Below are 24,776 nucleotides of genomic sequence, written 5' to 3' on the forward strand. Positions count from 1 at the left end.
TCTGATATTAATTTTCTTTTACTTTAAATTCATGTTGTTTAGTTGTCTCTAATTATTAATCCTTTTTCTATCTAATGCAATTTCTTTCTGTTCCTGCAATAACTTCACAGAAGAGTCGGGACATTGAGTAGTAGTGACTGTACCGAGAACTCTTACAGGCAAAGTTGAACAAACCCTAGCGTAAGTATTGATACCATACCTTAACTTCCGCCTCACTTGTGTTTTCCTGACGAAGATGGGCCTGCGAGTGTCTCATGCCTTCTCCCAGGGCTCATTGGGCCTTCCAGTAGAGCAGGAGTTCTCAACCTTTTTCTCGTTAAGAACTCCCTGAGTTATAAGACTATCTACCCGAACCCTCAATCTGATATCGAATAAAATGTTAATTTAGTGACTGACACTAATGAATATACAATGGATACTATTAGATCAGCCATATCTAAGTATCCTTGGAATGTTAATTTAGTTACTGACATTAATTCAATATGCAATGGTACTGCAAAGGATATTATTAGATCAGCCATCTAAGTACCCCAGAGTTTGCGAATCCCGGGTTGAGAACCCCTGCAGTAGAGAATCCTCATAGCCCTTAATAACAACAACAACCTTTACCTACAGATCTTTGTTAAGTTTGTTTCTCATCAACTGTTTCTATTAGTGTCTCCATGACTACAGTAACAACCAAAAATATGTAGTTTTAATAAAGCTTACCACCATAGCTGCAGAAGGGAATGCCTTCTTGTGTGCCAGAAGCTGTCTGTATAATGTTACGAATACAGGATTCTTTTTACTTTGTTTAGGTGTATACGTGTACAGCTCCTGGGAAAGTGCATAACATCACTCTTCAGGGGTCAGTGTGTGGGACTATCCAGATTCATGAATTCACCCAGCCAAGACTGGGCAGTGAAAGGATTGTCCCTTTTTTTCATTTTTTTCTTTTTTATGTTATGGCCTATAGCACCTGTAGGTATACTTCAAGAGTAGCTATAATGTATAAATGGAAGCGCTGTTCAACTTCCACCCATTAGTGGTGCAGGAAATTATATTTATAGTGGTACCTGTATTAGGACCCATATCACCACCCAAGCGCATCTTTGGTGACATGTAGGTAACTTTAAACCACTTGACAAATGGCATAGTTTGAAGGCGGCACATGGTGGGATTCGAACTTATGCATGGACGTCTACCCGATCCTACGTCACCGCCTCCCTTGCTGGTATTGTTTTACTTGCCTGTAAAACAACTGTACTTCCTAATTTCTGAGTATTTGTGTGTGTGTGTGTGTGTGTGTGTGTGTGTGTGAGTGAATGAGTGTCCGTGTGTATTTACCTATTTGTGTATTACAGGGCCCGAGCTAAGCTCTCTGTGTCCTGTCTCCTTGTCCACTCCTGTCATATCTCTCTTTCATCTGATTGACACACACTGCGTCAACGACATCACTGCTCAGTTTATTCCACTTATCAATACTACGATGCGGGAAACTGTATTTTCTCACGTCATTTAGACAGATGTCTTTTATTAGTTTTTTTCCATGTCCTCGGAGATAATTACTTGTGGTCACCTTTATCAATTCTCTGTCCAATATGTCAATCTTGTTCACCAATTTATACATAGTTATCATGTCTCCTCTTGTTCTTCTCTCTTCTAATGTGGTCAGCCCCAGTTTCCTCAGTCTTTCCTCATAGTCTAACTCCCTGAGTCCTGGTACCATCCTTGTTGCCAGCCTCTGTACCCTTTCCACCTTCTTCACATTTTTCTTCATATGCGGTGACCAGACACATGCTGCATATTCTCTAACTGGGCTCTTATTAAGGTGCATAATATCTTCTTCATCATTCCTTCATCTAGGTAGTGGAATGCAAGGCCAATATTTTGAAGCATGTTATATGTTTTCCAAAATATCTTGTTAATGTGTTTCTCCGGTGACAGAGTGTTTTGCACGGTTACTTGTAAGTCTTTCTCCTCATTGGTCTCATCAATTTTCTCATCACCCAGCCTGTAATCCTGTTTGGTCTGTATCTACTTCTTCCCATTTTTCATAACATGGCTCTTCTTTATATTGAATTCCATCTGCCACTCTTTACTCCACTCATATATTTTTATCAAGATCTTCCTATAGCTTGTTACAATCTTCCACATTCTTTACTCTGCTCATAATTTTGGTATCGTCCGCGAACATGTTCATGTAACTGTCAATTCCTACTGGCATATCATTAACATAAATCAAAAACATGATGGGACCAAGCACTGACCCTTGTGGAACTCCACTGGTTACCTTCTTCCACTCGGACTTCCTTCCCTTCACCACTGTTCGCATTTCTCTTCCCACTAAGTAATTTTTCATCCATTTTGCTAGTTTATCACTTACTCCTCCAATTTTCTTTAGTTTCCACATCAGTCTATTGTGTGGCACTTTATCAAAGGCCTTTCTCAAGTCCAGGTAAATAGCATCCACCCATCCCTCTCTATGTTGTAGTATGTCAGTCACTCTTGAATAAAAACATAATAAATTGGATACACACGATCTTCCTTTTCTGAAACCAAACTGCCTTTCACTCAGAATGTTTTCACTTTCTAGATACTCACTCCACTTAGCTTTAATTACTTCACATACTTTGCACAATATACTAGTCAACGATACTGGTCTGTAATTTAACGGTTCCATTCTATTACCATTCTTATATATAGGCACAATGTCAGCTCTTTTCCACTCTTTCGGGACTAATCCTGTTCGTATGGAGGTTTCCACAATATCAAATACGGGGTTCAACAATTGATCCTTACATTCTTTTAGCAACCTTCCAGATATGCCATCAGGCCCCATTGATTTATTAATATCCAGATTGCTTATAATTTTCCTTACATCTTCTTTAGTAACCATGATGTCCTGCATTTGCTTTATCTCCGTTGGCCCTTCTCCTATAAAATGCTCCTCCTTTGTAAACACTTTGCAAAAGTTGTCGTTCAAAATTTCAGCTATATCTCTAGCATCCTCATATACTTTTTCCCCATTTTTTACCTTTTCTATTGTGTCCCTTTTATTTAGTTTTCCATTTATGAATTTGTAAAACAGTGTAGGGTCACTATCACAGTTTTCCACCACTCTCTGTTCATATTCCTTTTGTGCTGTTCTTCTTACTTCAACATATCTATTCCTTGCTGTTTTGTAAACTTCTCTTGATAATACATCACTGTTTTTCTTAAGTTTCTTCCATGCCTTTTCTTTGTTCTTTTTGCTTCTTCACAATTTCTATTAAACCACTGTTTATTATTTAAAGTCCTCTTTCTGTGATATGGCACAAACCTCTTCACAGCAGAGTTATATAAATCCATAAATTTATCGTATTTCAATTGCATATCCCCTTCCTGGTATACCACGGACCAGTCAATTTCATTAAAGAACTCCCTCATATGGTTATAATTTGCCCTAATATAATTCAATTTTTCCTCCCTGCGTTCCACAATCTTATTCGTGCTTAATTCCGTATCCAGCTCAAAGCTAAGGACATCATGATCGCTTTTCCCCAAGGGACATTCATGCTCAATTTCTTCTTTTAAGGAGATGGCCCTGGTAAATACCAAATCCAACCTTGCTGCAGCATCTTGTCCCCTGCACCTTGTTGGTGATCTCACCCACTGTGTCATCAAGTTATTTGTTGCTACGTTTAACAATTCCTCTGCCCACTCACCACCGTTCACCACTTCGTAGTCTTCCCACACTATTTCTTTACAATTAAAGTCCCCGACTATCATCACTCTATCCTTTCTGATGAGTTCCTGCTTCATTCTGTCTAGAGTATTTCTCATCACCATTTGGTACTGTTCATATTCCCAAGCATTGGTTCTGGGTGGTATGTATACTGTTATAATATTAATGTCCCTCTTACCATCTGTTATAAGCATACTCATCACTTCCTCATTTCCCTTACTATAGTTCACCTCCTTTACTATCAGATCTTCCTTAGTAAGAACCATTATACCACCACCTCCTTTATTTTTTCTATCATTTCTCCATACTTTGTAGTGTTTTACATCAAACCAATCTAGCTTTATTTCGGGCCTTAGCTTTGTTTCCACCACACACATTATGTCCGGTTCATTGTTTATTAGGTAATCCATACATTCCAACCTCTTAGACAGAAATCCATCTATGTTCGTGTAAGTCACTTGAATTCCATTCCTAGTCTCTTTCTTCCATGTTTCTGTCAGTGTAATGTCTATTCCGTCTGTTTTATCCACCACTTCTTCAGCCTCCCATTTCTCATCCTCCAAAAAAACTTGGTCTTTTCCTCCTCGGTTCTTTCTTCATTCTCTCTCTCACCTCAGTTACAAGCTCTTTCATTTTCATCCGTTCGTCCTGTGACATATTTCTTCTTATGTAAATTGTTTTGGTTTCCTCAGAGTCCTTAAGTTTCCAAGCCCTCCTCAACAAGTCCTCAGTTGCCACCTGAGACTTTACTTTCAATTTTAATGGTCTATTCTTGCCTTCCTCAAAAGCTCCTAGTCTAACACTTTCTTCTACCTCAGCATACAGGCACTCTTCCTCTTCTGAGATCTTATTCAGTAAAGACTTAATCCTGTCATTTTCCTTATCTCTCCTATCTTGCCAGTTCCTGTTAGTTTCCTCCCTCAATCCTGTTATGATCACGCATTTTTTCTTTTCAGCAATATCTCTCACTACATACTCATTTTCCTTTAATGCCTTTACCATTTCACTCTGTGTAATCACTTTATTTTCTTCTTCCTGCTTTTTCACTATCTCCCTAAAGGACCTTTGTACTTTCTGGTGTTCTTGTTTCACTTCTTTCATCCTGGCATCAATTAGGTTAAGGCATTTCTCCTTCCCCAGGTCCCCTTCAGACGAGGAGTTTTATATATATATATATATATATATATATATATATATATATATATATATATATATATATATATATATATATATATATATATATATATATATATATATATATATATATATATATATATATATATATATATATATATATATACCAGTAGTTACTGTGCTCCAACTTGATAGGGTGTCTCTTATCACTGTCCTTATTTCTCTTCCCATTAAGGAGTCTCTCATTCAGCTTAAGATGCTTTCCTGTACTCCTCCCATATGATTTTTTGTTTTTTTTCATAGGAGTTTTCTGTGTGGTACTCTGTAAAAAGCCTTTTTAATATCTAAATACACTGTGTCCACCCATCAATTTGTTAACTGTGTATAGAAACTTAATAAATTTGTTATACATGATCATCTTCTAAATTCAAAATGGGAGTTGTTTATTATTTCATTTTCCTCCAGATAATCCAGCCATTTTTCTTTAATCACAATTTCACAAAGCTTTCCCACAACACTAGTCAGTGACATAGGTCTGTAATTCAAGAGCTCGGTTCTTTTCCTTCCTTTATATATTGGGACTGTATTTGTTCTTTTCCATACCCTTCCCTTGGTACTTTCTCTTCCGTTAATGAGTTGTTGATTGCATCTCAAATTGAGTCTACCAGTTGTTCTTTACATTCTCTCAGTGTCCATCCTGACACTCCATCTGGCCCCATTGCTTTTCTTACTTCTACCTTTTCTAGTAATTTATTAATTTCCTGTTTATGCACCATAATGTTTTGTAACCATTCCTGTTTCACTTTGTTGTTTTGTTCTATAAAATCTCCCACATTAAATACTGATCTAAAGCTCTCATTCATCAGTTCACTTATTTCTTCTGTTGTTTCATATACCCTGTTTCCCTTAGTTAACTTAGTAATGGTGTCTCGGCTCATCATTTTTTCATTTATGTACTTGTAGAATAGCATGGGTTCCTCTCCAAATCTTTTTACAACCTCCCTTTCAAATTTTCTCTCCTCCTCCATCCTCATTCTAGTAGATTTCTTTCATGCCTCATTATATTGCTTCCTATTCTCTTCATTTCTCTGTGTCCTTGATTTCTTCCAGGCAGCACCCTTTCTCTTCTTAGCTTTAGCACACAAAGCGTAATGCCTTGTGTGTTTGTTCTCTTTAACTCTGTATACTGGAACATGCCTCCTTACCCCCTGATTGTACTTGTCTATGAATATTTCATATTTCTCTTGAACTGTCTTGCCTTGCATAGTTTCTTTCCACTTTATACTACCAAGATACTTACCTTCAAAATTTGTCTTGGCATTATTCAATCTTTTTTGTTTGTCGCCCTCATTCCATCTCAAAATTTCCTGATCCTCCAATTCAACTTCTAGAACTACGTGATCACTATTTCCCGTTGGGCTATATCGTTTGATGAGATAAGACCGATTTATTCATGAATATGAAATCCAACACTTATGGTGTGTGTGTGTGTGTGTGTGTGTGTGTGTGTGTGTGTGTGTGTGTGTGTGTGTGTGTGTGTGTGTGTGTGTGCTCTTCTGCCTGAAGGAAATGTGATAGTGAGAAAAAGTGTGTTCACTACTATTGCTAGCAATATTGCTTGTAAATTGTGTCTTGGAACTGATGTTGCCAGTAACTACATAACTCATGAAGCAGACACAAGTGTGATACAGTGCAGTCAATACAAGAATGTAATACTAAATAGTGAACTATGCAGGTACCTCAGGGGTAATGGAGGCTGCAGAGGCTCTGGCATGTTGGAACAGATCTCTTTCTCATAATATGAGGTACATCAACTTTATTAGTTATGGTGATAGCTTGGCATACAGTTGTGTAACATCATGTAATAATGGAGAAGGACCATATGGGAAAGATCACATGGTTGAAAAGGTGGACTGTATAAACCATGTGGCAAAGAGGCTTGGAAATGGACTAAGAAATTTGAGAAAAGAAACACAGACTGTAAAAACAAAGAGTGGAAAAACTGTGAAGAGATCCGTACTTGGTGGACAGAATAAGTTGACTGACAAAGTTATCACTCGCCTGCAGTTTTACTTCCAGAGAGGCATTACAAGAAAGGTGAACATGACGGAAGAAGAAATGAGGAACGACATCATGTCATCTTTTGAACACTGCTCATCAAGCGACACCAATCGGAAGCATCATCTGTGCCCTAAATCTAAAGTGACTCCTGGTGCTTTTACCAAAAGGCTTTGGCCTTAGGGGAGATACCACCCAGCCACAGCACAATGAAAGTTTCCTTTTCACTTAAGCCAGACCAGCTTCATCTTGTACGAAAAGTTTATGAAAGATTAGTTACTGATGAGATGATGAAAAGATGCCTCAAAGGGCACACACAAAACCCTAATGAGTCATTTCACAGCAGATTGTGGCAGTACTGCCCAAAACACCTAAACATATCAAATAATAAACTTGATTTTTCTGCAGCTCATGCAGTCAGTGTGTATAATGCAGGGTACAAAGAGAGTGTTATTTATGAAAACCTGGCCCTAGCACTTTCACACATTACTGAAAAATACCTTGAAAACCAAGATATGAAGATGGATGTACCTTTGAAGAAGAGAATGAGAAATAAACACCTGCAGAAGGAGCTACACTACTCGCCTGGAGGGCACTGATTCATCTCACTTGACACACTCAACTTCAGATGCCGTTTTCTCAAAACGTAGTTTTTTACAGTTCAAGTTGCTATAACTTTTTTATTTGGTGACCAATTTTCATCATTCTTGTGTCATATTACTTGTCAGATAATGCCTTGTAAATCTCTTGAGTTTACATTTTTCTTGGTGTGAAAAAAATAGCTAAATATTTTCAAAATTCATAGAAAATGGGATTTTTCTAAGTATGTAGAATGTTTCTTGCCTTGTTACATAAAAACTAATATATACGTATTAAGAAAAATAGAATCAAAGGATTGAAATATAATCTAAAAGGAATTGCTACGCAGTGTTTGGATGGAAACTGATTATTGATGTTGGATCCTTAGGCAAATTAAAAATGCTACTAAATTTTAAAAAAATGAATATTTATTCATTTATTTTTACAAGTATCATCTCCAAATTTGGACACAAAGGATTTTGAAGTGAGACTAGTTTTCAATAGAAAATTTCAGACAGCTAAGTAAAGTAGTTTAATTTTCATCATATTTAGCATGCCTACCCCCTCAAGAGAATTATTACATGTAATGCAGATGAAGGCATTTATAGTTATCAAGCCATATCTGTAATCACTTCATGAGCTTTACTACTCCTCAAATGTTGGATTGCACGCTTTCAGTTCTGCCACCCCAAGAATGTTCAATAAGCTCCCTCTTTATGTCAGACAAACTAAGGAGATTCAAGAAAGAACTAAGAACTTTCCTGTTTTCTGACTGTTATGACATGGAAATGCTGACAATCAAAAAAGCATATAAAGTGTGATCATTATTGAAAGGTTAATGAATTAAAATGTGGGTCCTGCAGAACACTTTGGTGGCAGTAGGATCAGATAAACAAGAAACACAACTAGTAAGCAACGAATAAGTATGTGTGTGTGTGTGTGTGTGTGTAAGTCTGAAACCTTTTTTTTTTTTTTTTTTTTTTTTTCAGGCATATCAACAAAGATTTATACCATCTGAAGAACATTAAACAGACAGATGGCTGCTGCAGATGATAGCTTTGATCAGGTGAGTGAAATGATATTTAGGCTTTTAGATTGTAAGAAGTTTTTTTTTTTTTTTTTATTCTTAAGTTCCCTAAATTTTTTTAATTTGAGAGGAAACTAATGACAAAGGCAGCAATGAGCACCGTCTTTAATATATCCAAATGTTTCAACATCTTATGTTATCTTCAGTGGTCTAAATCTAAACATAAAACAGATATAAATATAAAGCCACAAACATTAGAATAATGACTAGATACAAAGATTAAGAAGTAAAAGTTATACAGTGTTTAGTGAGTAGGGTTGAAGACTGGCTTTAGTTGTCAAATATATAGATTCCAATACTTATAAATTGTTTCTATTACAGGTGGTGAGGATATGCCACTTATAATAGAAACTCTATATATTACACAACTAAAGCCAACCCTCAACAATTCACTACCCACTACCCACAAAATACTGTATAAATTTTACTGCTTAACTTTTATATTTAGTCATTATTCTAACTCTTGAAACTAAGATTTCCTAGAAATCAGCCTGTATGAATTATTCCTGAAAGTTCAGCATTGAAAATGAATACATTGTTTTGATAAATACATATAAAACAATTTCATTTGGATACATGATCATGTACTTTATGCTTTGCTGTTATCAGTACATATAACTTTATTTAGTAAGCGCTACACTGATGTTTATTGTTCTTATTATCAGTCAGTTCCTCTATAGGGATATACTATTGATTTTTCAGTGTGTGCCTCTTTACTCTTTTATTTTGTAGAATACTTCACAATGATGTAGACACACTGATAATGACACTAATATATGGTTATTAGGTTTTGTGTTTTTCAGAGCTGGGCGTTGCGACTTTGCGACTCTGCTGCACCATGAATTCAAAAGTCACACACATTTTGAAAAAGTTGTAATAAACAAAGTTACACCACCATTTTCTGTGGCTTTTGTTGCAACTTTGAACAGGAACAAAGATAATTTTTCTTAAAGAAATTGCTGCGGCTGGAGGAGGAGGAGGAGGAGGAGGAGGAGGAGGAGAAGGAGGAGGAGGAGGACCTATAGATATTAGTTTAGGCTGTGTTTTAACTGAAAAAAAATCTAAAAAAAAGGATAAATATGTTTTCCCAGCCTTATAAAATCATGTTTCTGTTATCATGCTAAAGTTTACTTTGTAATTTAGTGGAGTCGCACTGAGAAAAAAGTCAGTCACAAAGTTAAAAGTTGCAAAATTACAGTCAGGCAGCAAAGTTGCAAACTCAAAGTTGAACCTGAAATATCAAAGTAGTGCCCAGCTCTGGTGTCTTTACACATTCTAACAAATTTTGGCTTTCATGATGCCACTATATTTCAATACATTTTTACCTTTAAGGTTGTAATATACATTTGACGTGGTGGTGCACATGTGATTGTTGTTTGGTGACTTCTTCAGACAAGCTTCACCTTGTAGGGCATTATTGCATAATTGCCATACTCTTTAGACATAATTCTACTGGCATTTTGGTTCTATTTGGTTCTATTTTGCTCTTCTCCTCTTAAGTTTATGCTCATTGATGGGTCTTTGGTACTGTAGTTTGTAGAGTGGCTGTAGATGCTGGAGAGGCTAATGGCATCTGAAATAAAGTAAATGTTACCTTTGTCCAGTACAACACTCTTTGTAGTGATTTGTCTAGATGTAGCTGATACTTAACCAGTATAAAAGTACATATGGCTTGTATGTACTATTGTATAGTTCTATCTTAATTTTCATTTCTTGACACAGTTAGTAAGACATTTATAGATTCAAGACAAAGCTCTCATTGTATTTTTTAATGTGTAGAGCTTTGAGCAATGCACACTACTAGCTGTGGCTTCTGGATATATTGTGAAATTAATAAGAGTAAGCAATCATTATACACTATCTTCATCATTACTGCCTATCATATTTAGTTGCCTAATTTTTTCTGTTTGTCATAGAACGGCTAATAAGTCTCTTGTACAGAGTGGAGTATAATATGATATCAATGCGATAAAAGCCATGGTCTGCCACAAGCCACGAACTTTGATTTCAGCACTGATTATAATATACCAGGGTAGTAGTTTTTATTTATTTTTTTCTTTCCCAGTATGATTTGAATAATGCATGCTGCAGCTTGTTTCATATTTGGTTCTAATTTTGTTTATTTTTTTTCTTCTTCCCTTCTTCCTTGTCCCATCTTTTTCCTCTCCCTTCATATCCAACCTTTTCTCTTCATCACTGCTCACTTGTTGCTTCCTCATAACAATCTGATACTCCATGTATGCTTTGCTGTGCTGGACTGCTGTGCTCACACCTGGCTGGAAAATCCTTCTTTGTCCTTTGCTTGTTTCATTGTGGATGATTTGGTAATAACAATAAAATTATAACAATTATAACAACAACAACAACAATAATAATAATAATAATAATAATAATAATAATAATAATAATGATGATAATGATGATGATAATAACATTAATTATATGGTACAATAAAATGTTGGTATGTGACTGTTGCATGGTGGGATGTTATATGATGGTGATTTACTAACGAAATGAATACTCATTAAACTAATTACTAATCCATGTATGACATGATCCGGCATGAATATTCAAATGCATGTTTTCCATTTCAATTTTTGCGAATCACTGCATTTTATCACTGAATGAACATTTTTTATATGATATTGAAAAATTTATCAATTTTCTTTGATGATATTTTGAATTTTACAATTTTCCTAATCTTTATGAAAACTGCCAATGGCTTGTGTAATTAAATATTTGCATAACATGATTGATTGTATTTTCTGTAAATTACTATCTTTATTGGTAATCATATAATTGGTACTGAAATATTTCATATTTATGGATAATCTTTATATACATTCTTTTTGAAATTCCTGTTTATCTATGTGTAATTGTATTCATTCTTTCCACTGGATGCTTGCCTTTTTTTGTGACTTACTTTGATAAAAATATTTAATAACTGATTTTCTTGCATTATGCTCTGATTTCTTTGCATCTTTTTGAAAATTCATTAATTGAATTTCCTTGCCTGCAAAAACCAACACAAATACCTTCATGTGCTAATCCTGAAATCCTGCCATTGCTATCCTACCCCTCATCCACCCCTCCTTAGCAGAATGATGGCGACGATTTATTTCAGTATGAAGAGGAGGAGGCAGGGGAGACTCAGTCAGAAGTCACCATAACAACAGGAACAGGAGGACGTAAGAGACTTTTCTCCAAAGAACTGCGGTGCATGATGTATGGATTCGGGGATGACCAGAATCCCTACACAGAAAGTGTTGATCTCCTCGAGGATATGGTCATTGAGTTCATAACTCAGATGGTAGGAAATCATGCTTTACATTTTCATGAAGCATATATGCAAAAGAAATTAACAGTATTTAAATGTTTGTTATTCCCTAAATTTCATTGAAAATTGAAAACATTTCAGATGAAGTAGAGGATGTTCAGCACAGAACTGTTAATGATATACATTACTGGGAAGAAATATGCACATTATCTTGGTAACTTCTCTTTTTTTTATGGTAATGAGGTGTAATGGATCCTTTGCTGCATGTAAAAATATTCACCTTTAGTTGTGTTCCACTGACCAAGAAATTGATAACAAAAAAGCCAGTTGGCTCTGCCACTAACAATGGGCTTCTGTGACCAGACCCAGCGGGCGATGGAGGTGGGACGGTCTGGCAGAGTGCAGGTGGAAGATGTCATGTACTTGGTGAGGAAGGATAAGAGAAAATATGCCCGTGTCCATGACCTGCTCAATATGAATGAAGAACTGAAGAAGGCAAGAAAGGCCTTTGATGAAGTAAAATATGCTGGAGTGTAGACTTTTATGTGCATATGTGTATAGTGTAACTGAGGAGAATAATTATAAGTGCTGTTTGCTTATGGAATAAGTTAATGTTTTAGCTAAGATTTTGAAGTGATTTTATATTAGGCAAATTTTAGGAACCTATGGTCCATACAGTGGAAATGTGTGGAATGTCTACAGTAGAGAGAGAGAGAGAGAGAGAGAGAGAGAGAGAGAGAGAGAGAGAGAGAGAGAACACTGAAGATTATATTTATAGGCCATGAAATACAAACAAAGGAGCAGGTATCAGAGTTTAGGAGTGTAGGTAAGCAGATAGTAAATAAATGGAAATTATGTGAAAGCTGTTAAGTGGGTTAGGAATATTTGGATATATGGTAAAAAATATACTTTACACATTGAAGTATAATTTTATTGTTAAAAGTGTTTGTAACTTCATAAGAAAAATATAAAATGACAATTTTCTTACAAAGGTTCTATGTAACAGTTCTCAATTTTCTGTTAACAAGTCAGCATCAGACAGCCATAGGTTTGCTCATATCCAATAAAATATTTAAATTAATTTATTCTGTTGTTTAAAATGCATTGGTCTTTTCTCTTATGTTTGTGTCTTTAATTATACAGCAGTACCTAGATCCCCACATATTGAAAACATTATAATTTCACAAAGTTCCTCTGCAGTAAATCACATCATGCTGCAAACAGTTTGTAGCTTAGCCATCATCTCCAAAAGAAGACTGACTTAGTGGTGTCCTACAAAATGAGCAAGAGTTCTAAAAATGCAAGTCTGTTTCAACAGCTTTGATGTTCCCTTCTCGAAAATAATCAGTCACTGGATGGAAGAAAAGAGTAAGGCAGTGCACTAGCTAAAGGTGACAAAGATGAATCAGTTAAAATACTGAAAGAATTCTGTGCTGTCATGATGGTAGAGATGTGGGGAAAGTTTTTGTCCAGATAATTATCTAATAGGTGAAGCAAAATTTTTTTTTTCTACATTGAAGGCTTAAAGATTCTGCCCTTGTATTGTATTGAGAAGTTATTGCACAGTTTTTAGCAACTGTTTGTAATTATATGGCCCATAGAGACTTAAGCTTGAAATGAGATTCTTATCATTATTTGCTGTGATAAGCAGGTTGGGTTAAAATATGTACGATACATGTATCATTCACCCTCTTAGTCTTGGATAGGTTGGTGCAAATATTAATTGGCCCGCTCTCCCTTAGAGATCTGAGGACTGGAGGACTTCGATGAATGTAATGTAATACCATGACTGTAAGATATCAGCCTTATAATATGTAAAATAGATAGATGTGTAATCCCACTCAGTGGACCCAACTGAGACCAATGACATTGTGTTATTGTCTTCTTATCCATTCAGCCTTCAGTGCTATTTATATCTTTACATTAGTTTTAATATAACTATTCCTCAGCAATAGTCTCTTATAGTAATTAGTTGCTTACCCTTTCCAACTTATTTTAAAGTGGCCAATTGCTCCTCAGTCACATTTTTACCTTTCAGTGCATTCATGGTTAGCAAGATCAATGAGAGATGGCAGAGCACAAAAACGATGAAAGGATTTTTTATACTTTACTGCCTTATTCTAAAGCATGATGAATATAATGTATTTTGGTCCCAGGTTAAATTTGTTTATGTGAACTCTGATTCACAAATAAGTTACTTTCTTAAAACTAAAATTGAATGTATAATACTAATCTCTTGTTACTGCTGTGTGTGTGTGTGTGTGTGTGTGTGTGTGTGTGTGTGTGTGTGTGTGTGTGTGTGTGTGTGTGAGTGTGTGTGTTATAATGTTATACACATTAAAATATGAGAATGTATAATTTCAAAGCAGCTATTGTCCGTTTATTCAAATATCTGGAATTAAGTGTCTTAGGTTCCTAGGTTGTTTGCTAAAAGACTGACTCTGAAGATTTAAAATTCCAAATTACCCTAATTTTTAACTTTCTAAAAATAATTACCTGTCAGTCTATTTAGATGTCTCTTCATTTGAACTCCCTAAGTGGCATAGTCTTTTTTGTTCCCTCGGGTATAATTCATCCCTGCTCCCTCCAGGCTTTTTACTTTCTCCATTTTTTTTTTTTTTTTTTCACTTTTAATTGTCAGCTACCCTATCTACTCATGTGACAGGAAATTGTCTCCTTGAATCTAATGCATCTATTTTTCCTGCATATCACTACCATCTCTCTCTCTCTCTCTCTCTCTCTCTCTCTCTCTCTCTCTCTTTCATATCTTCTCCAAAGAGTTTCTTTGGCTTTTGAATTATGTATATAATTCAATTTAAGAATGTGCTTTGTAAATATGCTATTCATAAAAAAAAGTTACAGAGAATTTTCCCACCAAAACATGAGATAATATGGCAAAAATGTTAAAGTTCAAGCCATAAATGAAGGCTGCACACCACTGGAACTTGTCACATTACATACAATTCAACTACACTATGATCCCATTGTCTAACTCTCCACTACTACTACTATTACTATCTTGCTCTACCTCGCCCACGGGTAAAACCAGCACGGGACGACATTCCTCCTCTTCCTCTGCCCCCTGGCCCTCCTTTCACCTTGGGGGGAGGAGATTTGGGACGGAGAGCCTCAATACGCTCAGTGCAGCCTGTCGTGATCTGCCCAGATGCAAAGTAGCCGGCATAAACGTCAGGGTCAAAGTTGCTACTTGTGAGTCCTGGTCCTAAAGTGAGCCAGCCAGGACGGATGGTGCTGTCACGTCCAAACACATGTAGCCTGGAAAATTTGTACACTTTTAAGTCAGGAAAAATCCAGTGAATAAAAGTTTACATACGACTAGTCCAGTTCTGCACAAATCAGAAAGCTTCCATGAGGTAAACAGATCAAAATATTATATTATTGAAAAAAAAAGAAAAAAAAAATTAATTAAAAGAAAATAATTAGAAAAATATGCAAAGCACTACAATACATATTGCAGTTTCATGAATAAGTAAAAACATGCAACTTACACTAATAACATCCACATAAAGACAATTAAGAAATTCAGCAATTTTATTTAAGTTTTCAACTGTACAACAATCTCACCTTCGACGCCCAAGGCAAAAGTGTTCAATGATGTGAAATATCTCAACTGGTTTCTCTAGTGAGCCATACTCAGCCTCTTCAGAAATGATAAGGTCTATATCAACATTGGCATGGATGAAATCTCCATCTGTTGACCTTCTCACTGTGCCTTTTATTCCCATTAGGCAATGTTCCTAATGAAAAATAAAGAATTAATATTGATTGGGTGTCCTTTATCTCAATTAGCTTATATATTTAAGACCAATATCTAAACTAAAATCAAGAACTGTCTACATTAATTATGTCATATTAACCTATTAAATGAGATCTTAGTCTTGTACTCTGACAAATGAAAGATTCTACTAATGACAATTGAACAAAAAAGCAGATATGACTCTTTAAAGTACCTTGGTTCTCTGGAAGACGGCTTTCGGTTCAAGATTCTTGAGGTGTCCAGGGTTGTTAATATTAGTACGGATCCAACAGATATCCTCACAGCGCCGGAAGCCCCACTTACGGAGGCACTGTCGCCCCAGGTCAAGGCCCTCTGAGGACCCACACCATAAGAAAATAAAGCTACGAGGTGCAGCTACCTGAAAGGGAAGTAGCAGCATGTTTGATGAATTCATCTCGATACATAAAGTAAATGTCATTGGAGAAACAAATCAACGTATGATAAGGTTAGCAATCATTCTGACCTGAGCAATATCTAAGTCCATAATCTTCTGCCAATCCCAAAACTGCACATTGGTGACACCTGTGTGCTGGTATTCTTCCAGTGGTGGCTCCACCAGGATTACATCAAATTTGGTGGGCAGTTCATGGAGGTCAAAGGTTTGCAAGTCTGTCTGAAGGTACATAGGAGGAGTGGCTGTTGCTGCTATCAAATCATCCTGTAAAGACAAAACTTAGGTATATGAGTGACTTCTAATACATAATTAAGGAAATGTTGGAAAGAAAAAGTGAAAAACAATCATATTACTATATGGAATAATACACATGCACAATAAGTAACGAGTTAAAAAATTTAAAAGTTATTTAATAAACAAACCTATGCACATAAGTGATGACAAAATATGACTATCAATGAAAATACTTCCTGTTACAGAAGTAAAAACATTTATCACAACCCTTGCATATAATCATAATTCAAACAATTCATTACTTTGATAAAGCTACCATACCTTAAGCTTAATAAGTTCCCGGAGCTTTGGATACTCTTCAAATCTATCAGCAAGGCCAACATCCCTGATGAAATTTTGTGGCCGCTGACCAGTGTCCACAAAATGCTGGCAGTAGTCATTATGTGGGTTTGCTGACTGTGTACCCTGTTCAGGAGAAACAAATCTAACATCTTTAGCCATAAAGGAAAAAAATAATGATTCATGTCAATGAAAAGTCTGATAGAAGTCACTATAGAGAATTGTTAAGTTTTCCTGTGTGCCTTCTTTTGAAAAATAAACTTTACTCTAGGGGTTGGCACCTTTAACCTTTTGTTGCTCTTGGCCAGAGCCCTTAACACAGAAATAAAAACCAGGATAAATAAAGTAAAACATTCATATAGCTAATGGACACAGTGGTCCACTTCGTACCTTAAGAAAAGTTGAGGAATCTGTGTAGACCATGTTAGCAGCTTCCTCTCCCTCCAGCTCATCCTGCTGCTGGGACCTCTTGAGCCTCTTGATACGCTCCTGATCCTCCTGCAGCTTCCCAATGTTACCCAAAGCCTGACCCAGTTTGTCAGCACTAGCCACACCAAGCTAAACCAGTAAAATAGATGTCATTCATGTTTTACTGTAATGAATATGAGGAACTCTGTAAAAGCTAACAAACAGTAACACAAATAAAAGTATAATGAAATATAAAATTCACATCATCACTGTTTACAAAAATACAAATTATCTTTTAAAAAGTCTGCATCCTTCTGACCTGCTGTGCCAAAAGCTGTCGCCGCAACTTGGACCGCTCCCGCATGTCCCTCATCACCTCGTCCCCACTCATGATGACTGATCTGAAATAAAACATTATGCACTACATACCTGATACAATGGACAATGCACTTCAATGGATAAGCTGATTAAACACAAAGACAGAATTCTGAGGCCTATTGCTTAAAACTAGTTCAACCATATCTCTTTCTGGAGAAGTCACTGAACCTTCTACATGACATTAGAGCTTCATACTTGTATCTTATGTTGACCAAATGTACAGATTAACTCATAATCAGTGTTGCTAGCGTCTATTGAATACCTCATTAGTAAAACTAAATTATTTAATTCAACTAAACATAAGTCAACTTCCTAACCTAGTCTTGGCCTCTTAGATGGCTTATAGGTGCAAATATACATTTTGATGGGGAAGGTATGATATCCATGAGAGTAAGTCAAGAATAGAACCTCCTCCTTTTCCTTCATCCCCCCCCCACCTGCTCCAGCAAGCTTGGGGGACTGGGGAATTGGGAGTTTTAGGGGGGGGAGCCAAAAGAAGCGAAATATGGCAATCTGAAAAAAAATTTTGAACAAAAAAAGCCGTTTTTTAAGGAAAAAAAATAGGAAAATTTACTAACCTAACCTAACCTAGCCTACCCTACCCTAACCTAACCTTAACAAACCTAACTATATTTCAAAACAAATGCAAATAACCCAAGGTCACAATCCATACACCTGTCTGCTGCCATATTAGAAATCACTGGCTGGAGCGTGGCTCGCCGCAGCTTGCTGGACTTACAGAAAACTCGGTTCTTCTCTAGAATCACTGCTCCATGCTGATCTGTATAATACATACAGCACAGTGCAGTATATGTAACATGTTTACCATCAGTGAGAGTTTTAGTGAGTGCTTGGCCTTAGTGTGTCGTACACAAGCCTTCAAATGTGGTTTGTTTGGCGAGTTTTCTATAAGTCCAGCAAGCTGCGGCGAGCCACGGAGCTCCATCACACTCGGAAATGAGCAGTACACTGACTTGCATTTGTTTCTAGCTGGGGTTTGTGGGTAACTGGTGAATAGGATTCTTATTGTGTCTACAGTTCTTTTGTCCAATGACGTGCCACCATCTCTTAACAGCACAAGCTGCGCCAATGGGAATTTGCTATATGTATTCGTAGGCGGGGCACAGCTGGGCAGACAGGTGCACAGACATCTGTGTGAGCAGTTTAGCCAGTGACACTAGTTGTAAAGGTTGCGAATTTGATAACTGGGAAATCATCGCTCCTGCGATGCAAGTCAGTGTACAATGAAGAGGACCAGCCAGGACCTTCATCCTTTCGTTAAGGTATTGTGAGGAGGGGTATTGGTAGAGGTAGGGCATATTGTGTGGAGCTATAAGAGAACCGGTGTGGGGGGAGGGAAACTGCCTCAAAGCAAGGATACGGTAGGTTAGGTTTATGTTAGGGTTAAGTTAGTGTTGGAGCGGGGGTCTGGGGGGGCGCAGCACCCCCGGTTAAGTTAGGTCACATTAGGTTAGGTTTATGTTAGGGTTAGGTTAATGTTGTAGGGGAGTCTGGGGGGGCCGCGCCCCTCCGGCTAGGTTAGGTTTATGTTAGTGTTGTAGGGGGGATTCGGGGAGGGGCACAGCCCCCCGGTTAGGTTACGTTTTTGTCCTTAGATTTTTTGGATCGCCATATCTCGCCTCTTTTGGCTCCCCCCCAAAAAAACCCCCGATTCCTCACAGTCTCCCAAGCTTGTTGGGGAGGAGAGGAAAGGGGGGGGGAGCAGTGATTCTGTAGTTTTACCGAAAACTCGCCGAACACCGCATATTCCCGGACCTATTGCAGCGTTATTATTAATTTGCGGCAGGTAGGTACTTACTGAATATGTTGTAAATAGTAAGAACAAATCATCTAGTTTATTGTACGAAACTGTAACAACCAACCAAATCATTGTGGACTTAGATTCTGCAGGTACCTAAATATTCTTTCAATTACTACAGCCTTACAAAAGCAGTCCCCACATTAAAAACATCACAGACATGTTGTATAGTAAGTACTTTATCATCTTGCATGCTTGCTTTAATGATTAGAAAGGAGGTCCTATTCTTGACTTTTACCTCCATGAGTATCATCCATGTAATGATACTTAATCATACATACATTTGCATTGGTTTCCTGGATAATTTTTTTTTTAGCGTAAACTGTACCGGTCGGAAAACATTATTGAGTATGTCATTCGTTCGCCTGCAGAGCAGAATCACCCATGAAAATTAATAATAAAAAGATACAGAATATCATACATTGTATCTTAACTGGAAATTAGGGCATTATGGTTGTACTGTCTGCCTTAATCTATACTTAATTTATTTGAACGGTGTCAACCAAGAAGCCACTCACCCCCCTTCCTCTCCCCACCCAGTCCCTGTACCATTAATCCGTCCCTGTATATCTAATAATGGTTGCTAGGAGACTCATGACATAACTAGAGGCTGGGAGATGGTAATAAGTAATGCAGCATGCACGTGTTTTACCTTAATTTACTGAAGTCATCTGTCGTCAACGCTCCAGTTCGATAGCGAGACTTGACAACTTATTTGTTTACACTACAGCCAGCTGGTGGTGGAGAGCAGCGGCTTGCACACACACACACACACACACACACAGAAGCCACCAAGAGTTGTTGTGGTACCTACTCTTCTTGCCTCGAAAGTATATATGCTAGTGCGAAAATTGTACAGCGGAGATTTGTACGGTATAGTACTGGGTATTTCAAAGCTATATTTCAAGAGAGTGAGCCTTTTTAGTCATTCTTATGTATATAGGTAATTATTTAGATTGCACGTATACTTTATCATGACTGACACACACACACACACACACACACACACACACACACACACACACACTGCTGGGTAACCATCAGACGACCGTGGTGAATTACACACACACACACACACACACACACACACACACACTCTCTCTCTCTCTCTCTCTCTCTCTCTCTCTCTCTGCGTAAGATCCTAAATATGTTTAATAGTTTCTACGTGCATGGATATTTGGTTTGCTAAAGCTCCCTCAACCTAACCACTATAATGTTGTGCAGCACTTAGAATAAACTTTACCTCGAGGTCATTTTGTTGATATTGACTTTTGGTGTGTGTAAACATCCACCACGTAGGTATCATGAACAGGTTTCTTTCGATCTTTGATTATACTTTTGCATGCGTTACATACTGGCCGGGTTATTTCTGTATTTTCTATTTAAAGCTATAATTACCACTTCCAATCACAATTATCTTTAATATTCAGCAGTTTTGAGCCACATTTCTTTAATCCAAATTACCATATATAGTGCCTATTACGCAGGAAACTTGCCAACCCTGTTTCGTTTTTTACTCAAAGTATTGACCGCCTGATTAAAAACAACAATGCTATACAGTATCGTTACGTTCAATCAGGCTAACTGGTGGTAATGATGCAGGTGCAGAGCAATACGCGGTAGCAAATTATCGTACAACTGTGGTCTTGTTGCGAGCTCTGGAACCTCAGTTTTGGTGCCTTCATGGCATGACTGTTGCCGTGTATTTCACTCAGTATACTTCAGCAGTTGTAAGCTGCATTGTGCCTGTAGTCTACGTCTCACGTGGGTCAGCCGATCCGTGCCATCTATAATTGCGTGTAATTGAGATGAAATTTATTTAGGTAAGTTAATTGGTCAATTGATCGGGAATAATCGACAGAATAGGTATATATTATAATGAAGGAAGAAAGATTAGATGATGCATGCGAATAAAAGTTATTGTAGTAAAATTATTGAGACTACTTAAATTTAAGTGTGATATGGATCATAATAGTAGTATCGATAAGAGGAGAAAGAAGAAAAATCGAATACGAGGACAACCCAGAAGAAAAGAAAAAACTGATACGTTTCTAAAAGGTTTACGTTGACATGAAATTTGATAACATGCACTACACAACCTAGCTCGAACATGTCAACAAAGTATCATTTACGTAACTTTACGCTTCACAGACCATGCACATATATTTTTTCTTTTCTTTTTTGTCCTTCCTTTCCTTGTTGAACATCTAAATGTGACATTCCTCCACCAACACGCATCAGGAACTGTGATCGATAAGAAACATGACATTGCATTTTCTGAGAACGTCGCGGAAGCATAAGAGGGGGAAGAGGAAGAGAAAGAGCGGCGAGTTGGTGACAGTGCAAACAAGACACCACTTCTGCATGTGTGGTGAAAGTGTAACCATTATCTTCACTAATTCTGTACTGTACTCTGTGTTGATTAAGTGTAAGTAATGCCACTGATGTTGGCCAACAATCTGAAGGTGTTATCAATTATTGAAGTCTATCCTTCTCGGTCCACGAATTAACCCACTCGGCTGCGGGATTATCAACCTTGCTGATGCGGCTCTATTGCTTCTCGCGTCTGTCTTTCACCTCTTCATTCCAGTGATGCGCCTACGTACGACGGTAGTTGTTATTTATTTATTACATTTCCTGTCACAGTCCTGTCACAGAATGATCCCGCATTTTGTGTTGACTATCTATCTATCTATCAGGAGAGTCTGTGTATGTATTGTTTCTTAAGGTTCCATTGCTCCACCGTCGTCACCCAGTCACGTAAATCAGCGACACCTTGTCCTACTGGGGCTATCTATCTCTATCGAGAAAGAGGAAATTTTGTTGATCAAGCCTACATTCCATACCAATAGTTTCCTTCCTCTCTGGTCCCCCTCTCTTGTCCTTTTTATCCCCCTTATCCCACTCCATTGCCATTTTCCATGTCATCCTTTTCGTACTCTCCTCCTTCTCTTTCCTTCTATCAATATGTCTTCCCCACGGAGGTTTTTTAGTGGCTTGGATCTCTGGCATGGTAGTGATGTGACATGACGGTCTGACACACACACACACACACACACACACACACACACACACACACACACACACACACATTCTATAACATTTCCGTGTCCTGCTTTCTCTCTTTTAGTTACAAGTTTTAATGAAAGTTAGCGGGGTTTTCAACTTTTTTTTCTCTATGGTTCCAATGATAGTTTAGCCAAGATTCTGCAAGTTATGAGAGAGAGAGAGAGAGAGAGAGAGAGAGAGAGAGCCATATATTTAGTTAAAAAAATAAATAAAGGTTCTACAAGTTGAAAAAAGAGGCAGGAAAAAAACATCTATTCAAACAAACAAACAAATAAATATATAAATAAATAATTAGATAAACAAATAGATGGACGATAAAAGCATCACCTCCCATCGTTTCCGTGGCTCTGGGAAGACTCGTGCCCTGCTTCAAGTCTGTCTGTCCACAGGTAGGGTAGGTTGTCATGGGAAGGTCAAACTTGGCGTCCCTTCTGTGTTCACTGTTCAGTAATCGCAGTGGCTTGGTGCTTAAAGGGAAGGAGAACAGTAGGTTGGTTTTGGGGTGGTGCAATGTTGCTGCTTTTCAGTTTATCTGCTGTGGGAAGAAAATAAGCGGTCGTCTTCGCTGTAAATAAATAACTGTAATTATTCTGTCCGTATCAATGAAGGGTGAACAAATAGTTTTTATTTTATCTATTTTTTCATTTCGTCATCTTACCTTTTTTTTTTTCTTTATTCAGCCTGTGCATATAGACGAAGATCAGCGATGTATGTGGAACACACACACACACACACACACACACACACACACACACACACACACACACACACACACACTCTCTCTCTCTCTCTCTCTCTCTCTCTCTCTCTCTTGTCTTCGTCTTGAGAAACTACAATGTATATTTCTATAAAACATTTCTTTTACGTTCCGATATACTACACCGGATTGAAAAAAAAAGAAAATATGAAACGGTACGTAGTTGCTTCTTAATTCAACCTAATAAACACCGCCACGCCTACTGGTAACCGCTGCTCTTCGCCTGCACGTGAAACTATATTTCTTTTTATTGTCAGTTGCTCACGTTCCCGTACCATTGACTTATAAATTGTATGCTTCACATGTTCTCCTGCCACACAAATTGCTTGCTGTCAAATCATTACTTCTCTCCGAACCAGTTATTTTGAGAAAATAGAGAAAATATGAAAGGCGATAAAATAGAGAGATAAGTCAAGAATGAGAAATTATAAGAGTTGACGTGGCCATCACTCTCTCTCTCTCTCTCTCTCTCTCTCTCGTGCACAGAGGTGGTAGTAAAGATAGTGACGATGAAAAGTATTGAAAACTGAACAATTAACAGATTGCACTTGATTTAACACACACACACACACACACACACACACACACACACACACACACACACACACACACACACACACACAAGCCAGAGGACCGGGGTTCGATTCCCTGGCCGGGTGGAGATATTTGGGTGTGTCTCCTTTCACGTGTAACCCCTGTTCACCTAGCAGTGAGTAGGTACGGGATGTAAATCGAGGAGTTGTGACCTTGTTGTCCCGGTGTGTGGTGTGTGCCTGGTCTCAGGCCTATCCAAAGATCGGAAATAATGAGCTCTGAGCTCGCTCCGTAGGGTAACGTTTGGTTGTCTCGTCAGAGACTGCAGCAGATCAACACACACACACACACACACACACACACACACACACACACACACACACACACTTTATTATCCCTATTCCTAAAAATTAATAAATTCTTCGGCTTGAACTCTACCTGTCAATATGAGTGACATGTAATTTGGCAGAATTATGGTAGAACTGAAAAAAAAAACCCTCATAATATAATGCCTAATGGCTGGTTTTCAATCTTCGCAGACCTCAGTGAACAGTATCAATCGCTATGGCTGACCACCAGGATGCAGGACACGTGCAGTGTGACCACTCAAAGGGGAGAGAAAAAGTCACGGAATTGCAGGATTTGGAAGATTCTCTGATGCAGAAGGAGGAATTTTCTCTAGACGACTGGATACAGATTTACGAAAAACTGGTGAGACACGCACATAGACATCGAAGATCTAGTGTTTGCTGTATATCGATGAACGGAGTATTTATTTATTATTTTTTAATCTTTGTAAGTGAAAGATAGCTCAACGCGTAAGATAAAAATACACAAAATACACAAGAGTTTTTCCTCCACCATGCAGCCTCACACCAAAAACACTGGTCAACCTTCTGATGCGCTGGTAACGTACATCAACGAGCTGCTGCCCTCGGAGCCTGCCAGGGTGTTGGTGCCTCTCTGCGGCAAGTCTCCCGACATGCGCTGGTCAGTAGTGAATCTGATCTTATTCTGCAACCTTTCTCGCGTTAATATGGGCCGCTGTTCCTCACTCTTCTTTTCTATAAGGCGTTGTTTTTATCTCCCTTTCCACTCAAACTTTTCTTTCTCTCAAATCATCTAATCAGTCCTTCCATCTTTTCTTTAGCCTGCATCGTCTTCCATAATATGTGAATCTGATAATGATACTGAGTTACCTTAA

The 24,776-nt window shown here is 37.7% G+C and overlaps 3 protein-coding genes and 1 long non-coding RNA gene across 10 annotated transcripts in view; 3 read left to right on the forward strand and 1 right to left on the reverse strand.

Annotated features, from left to right (window-relative positions):
* The window catches only part of LOC123504787, a 29,674-nt gene extending 16,748 nt beyond the window's left edge, over positions 1-12,926 (forward strand). The window contains exon 2 of the long non-coding RNA XR_006674945.1: positions 12,544-12,926. This is a non-coding gene — a long non-coding RNA (uncharacterized LOC123504787). The remainder of the gene's footprint in view (positions 1-12,543) is intronic.
* Positions 1-12,926, forward strand: LOC123504785 (transcription initiation factor TFIID subunit 13-like). Of its 3 annotated transcripts, none has more exons than XM_045255606.1 (4): positions 1-180; positions 8,467-8,543; positions 11,662-11,874; positions 12,205-12,926. In XM_045255606.1, exons 2-4 carry the CDS (start codon positions 8,514-8,516, stop codon positions 12,376-12,378), a joined length of 417 nt encoding a protein of 138 aa, XP_045111541.1. In that variant the 5' UTR covers positions 1-180; positions 8,467-8,513; the 3' UTR covers positions 12,379-12,926. The 3 variants fall into 3 exon arrangements, with proteins under 3 accessions (XP_045111541.1, XP_045111543.1, XP_045111542.1); XM_045255608.1 differs by having other exon boundaries at positions 11,689-11,874; XM_045255607.1 differs by lacking the exon at positions 1-180 and having other exon boundaries at positions 8,499-8,543; positions 11,665-11,874.
* LOC123504782 (N6-adenosine-methyltransferase non-catalytic subunit-like) lies at positions 12,757-20,000 on the reverse strand. Its single transcript, XM_045255600.1, has 8 exons — positions 19,865-20,000; positions 17,335-17,416; positions 16,998-17,165; positions 16,590-16,733; positions 16,104-16,298; positions 15,813-15,998; positions 15,427-15,599; positions 12,757-15,117 (listed from the first exon to the last, which is right to left on the reverse strand). The coding sequence occupies exons 2-8, from the start codon at positions 17,404-17,406 to the stop codon at positions 14,856-14,858; spliced, it is 1,200 nt and encodes a 399-aa protein (XP_045111535.1). The 5' UTR covers positions 17,407-17,416; positions 19,865-20,000; the 3' UTR covers positions 12,757-14,855.
* LOC123504783 (thiopurine S-methyltransferase-like) overlaps positions 19,961-24,776 on the forward strand; it is an 8,250-nt gene continuing 3,434 nt past the window's right edge. The window contains exons 1-3 of one of the 5 annotated variants that reach the window (XM_045255602.1): positions 19,961-20,085; positions 24,112-24,283; positions 24,441-24,562. In XM_045255602.1, the coding sequence (XP_045111537.1) occupies positions 24,137-24,283; positions 24,441-24,562 (269 nt within the window). In that variant the 5' untranslated portion in view covers positions 19,961-20,085; positions 24,112-24,136. Of the gene's footprint in view, positions 20,086-20,897; positions 21,036-21,506; positions 21,641-24,111; positions 24,284-24,440; positions 24,563-24,776 lie in introns of those variants that run through there. The other 4 variants (XM_045255605.1, XM_045255603.1, XM_045255601.1 and 1 more) reach the window with 4 other exon arrangements.

This window comes from Portunus trituberculatus, chromosome 17 (assembly GCF_017591435.1).
Source record: "Portunus trituberculatus isolate SZX2019 chromosome 17, ASM1759143v1, whole genome shotgun sequence".
NCBI lineage: Eukaryota > Metazoa > Arthropoda > Malacostraca > Decapoda > Portunidae > Portunus > Portunus trituberculatus.

What these genes read in the sequence shown, in the direction of transcription:
- LOC123504785 (XM_045255606.1), top strand. Translation starts at nt 8,514, where the DNA reads ATGGCTGCTGCAGATGATAGCTTTGATCAG. An exon ending in CAGATGATAGCTTTGATCAG is followed by an intron (nt 8,544 to 11,661) that starts GTGAGTGAAATG and finishes ACCCCTCCTTAG; the next exon opens with CAGAATGATGGCGACGATTT. An exon ending in TTGAGTTCATAACTCAGATG is followed by an intron (nt 11,875 to 12,204) that starts GTAGGAAATCAT and finishes TTCTGTGACCAG; the next exon opens with ACCCAGCGGGCGATGGAGGT.
- LOC123504782 (XM_045255600.1), bottom strand. Translation starts at nt 17,406, where the DNA reads ATGAGTGGGGACGAGGTGATGAGGGACATGCGGGAGCGGTCCAAGTTG. An exon ending in GGGAACTTATTAAGCTTAAG is followed by an intron (nt 16,299 to 16,589) that starts GTATGGTAGCTT and finishes TTGTCTTTACAG; the next exon opens with GATGATTTGATAGCAGCAAC. An exon ending in CCGTCTTCCAGAGAACCAAG is followed by an intron (nt 15,600 to 15,812) that starts GTACTTTAAAGA and finishes ATTTTTCATTAG; the next exon opens with GAACATTGCCTAATGGGAAT.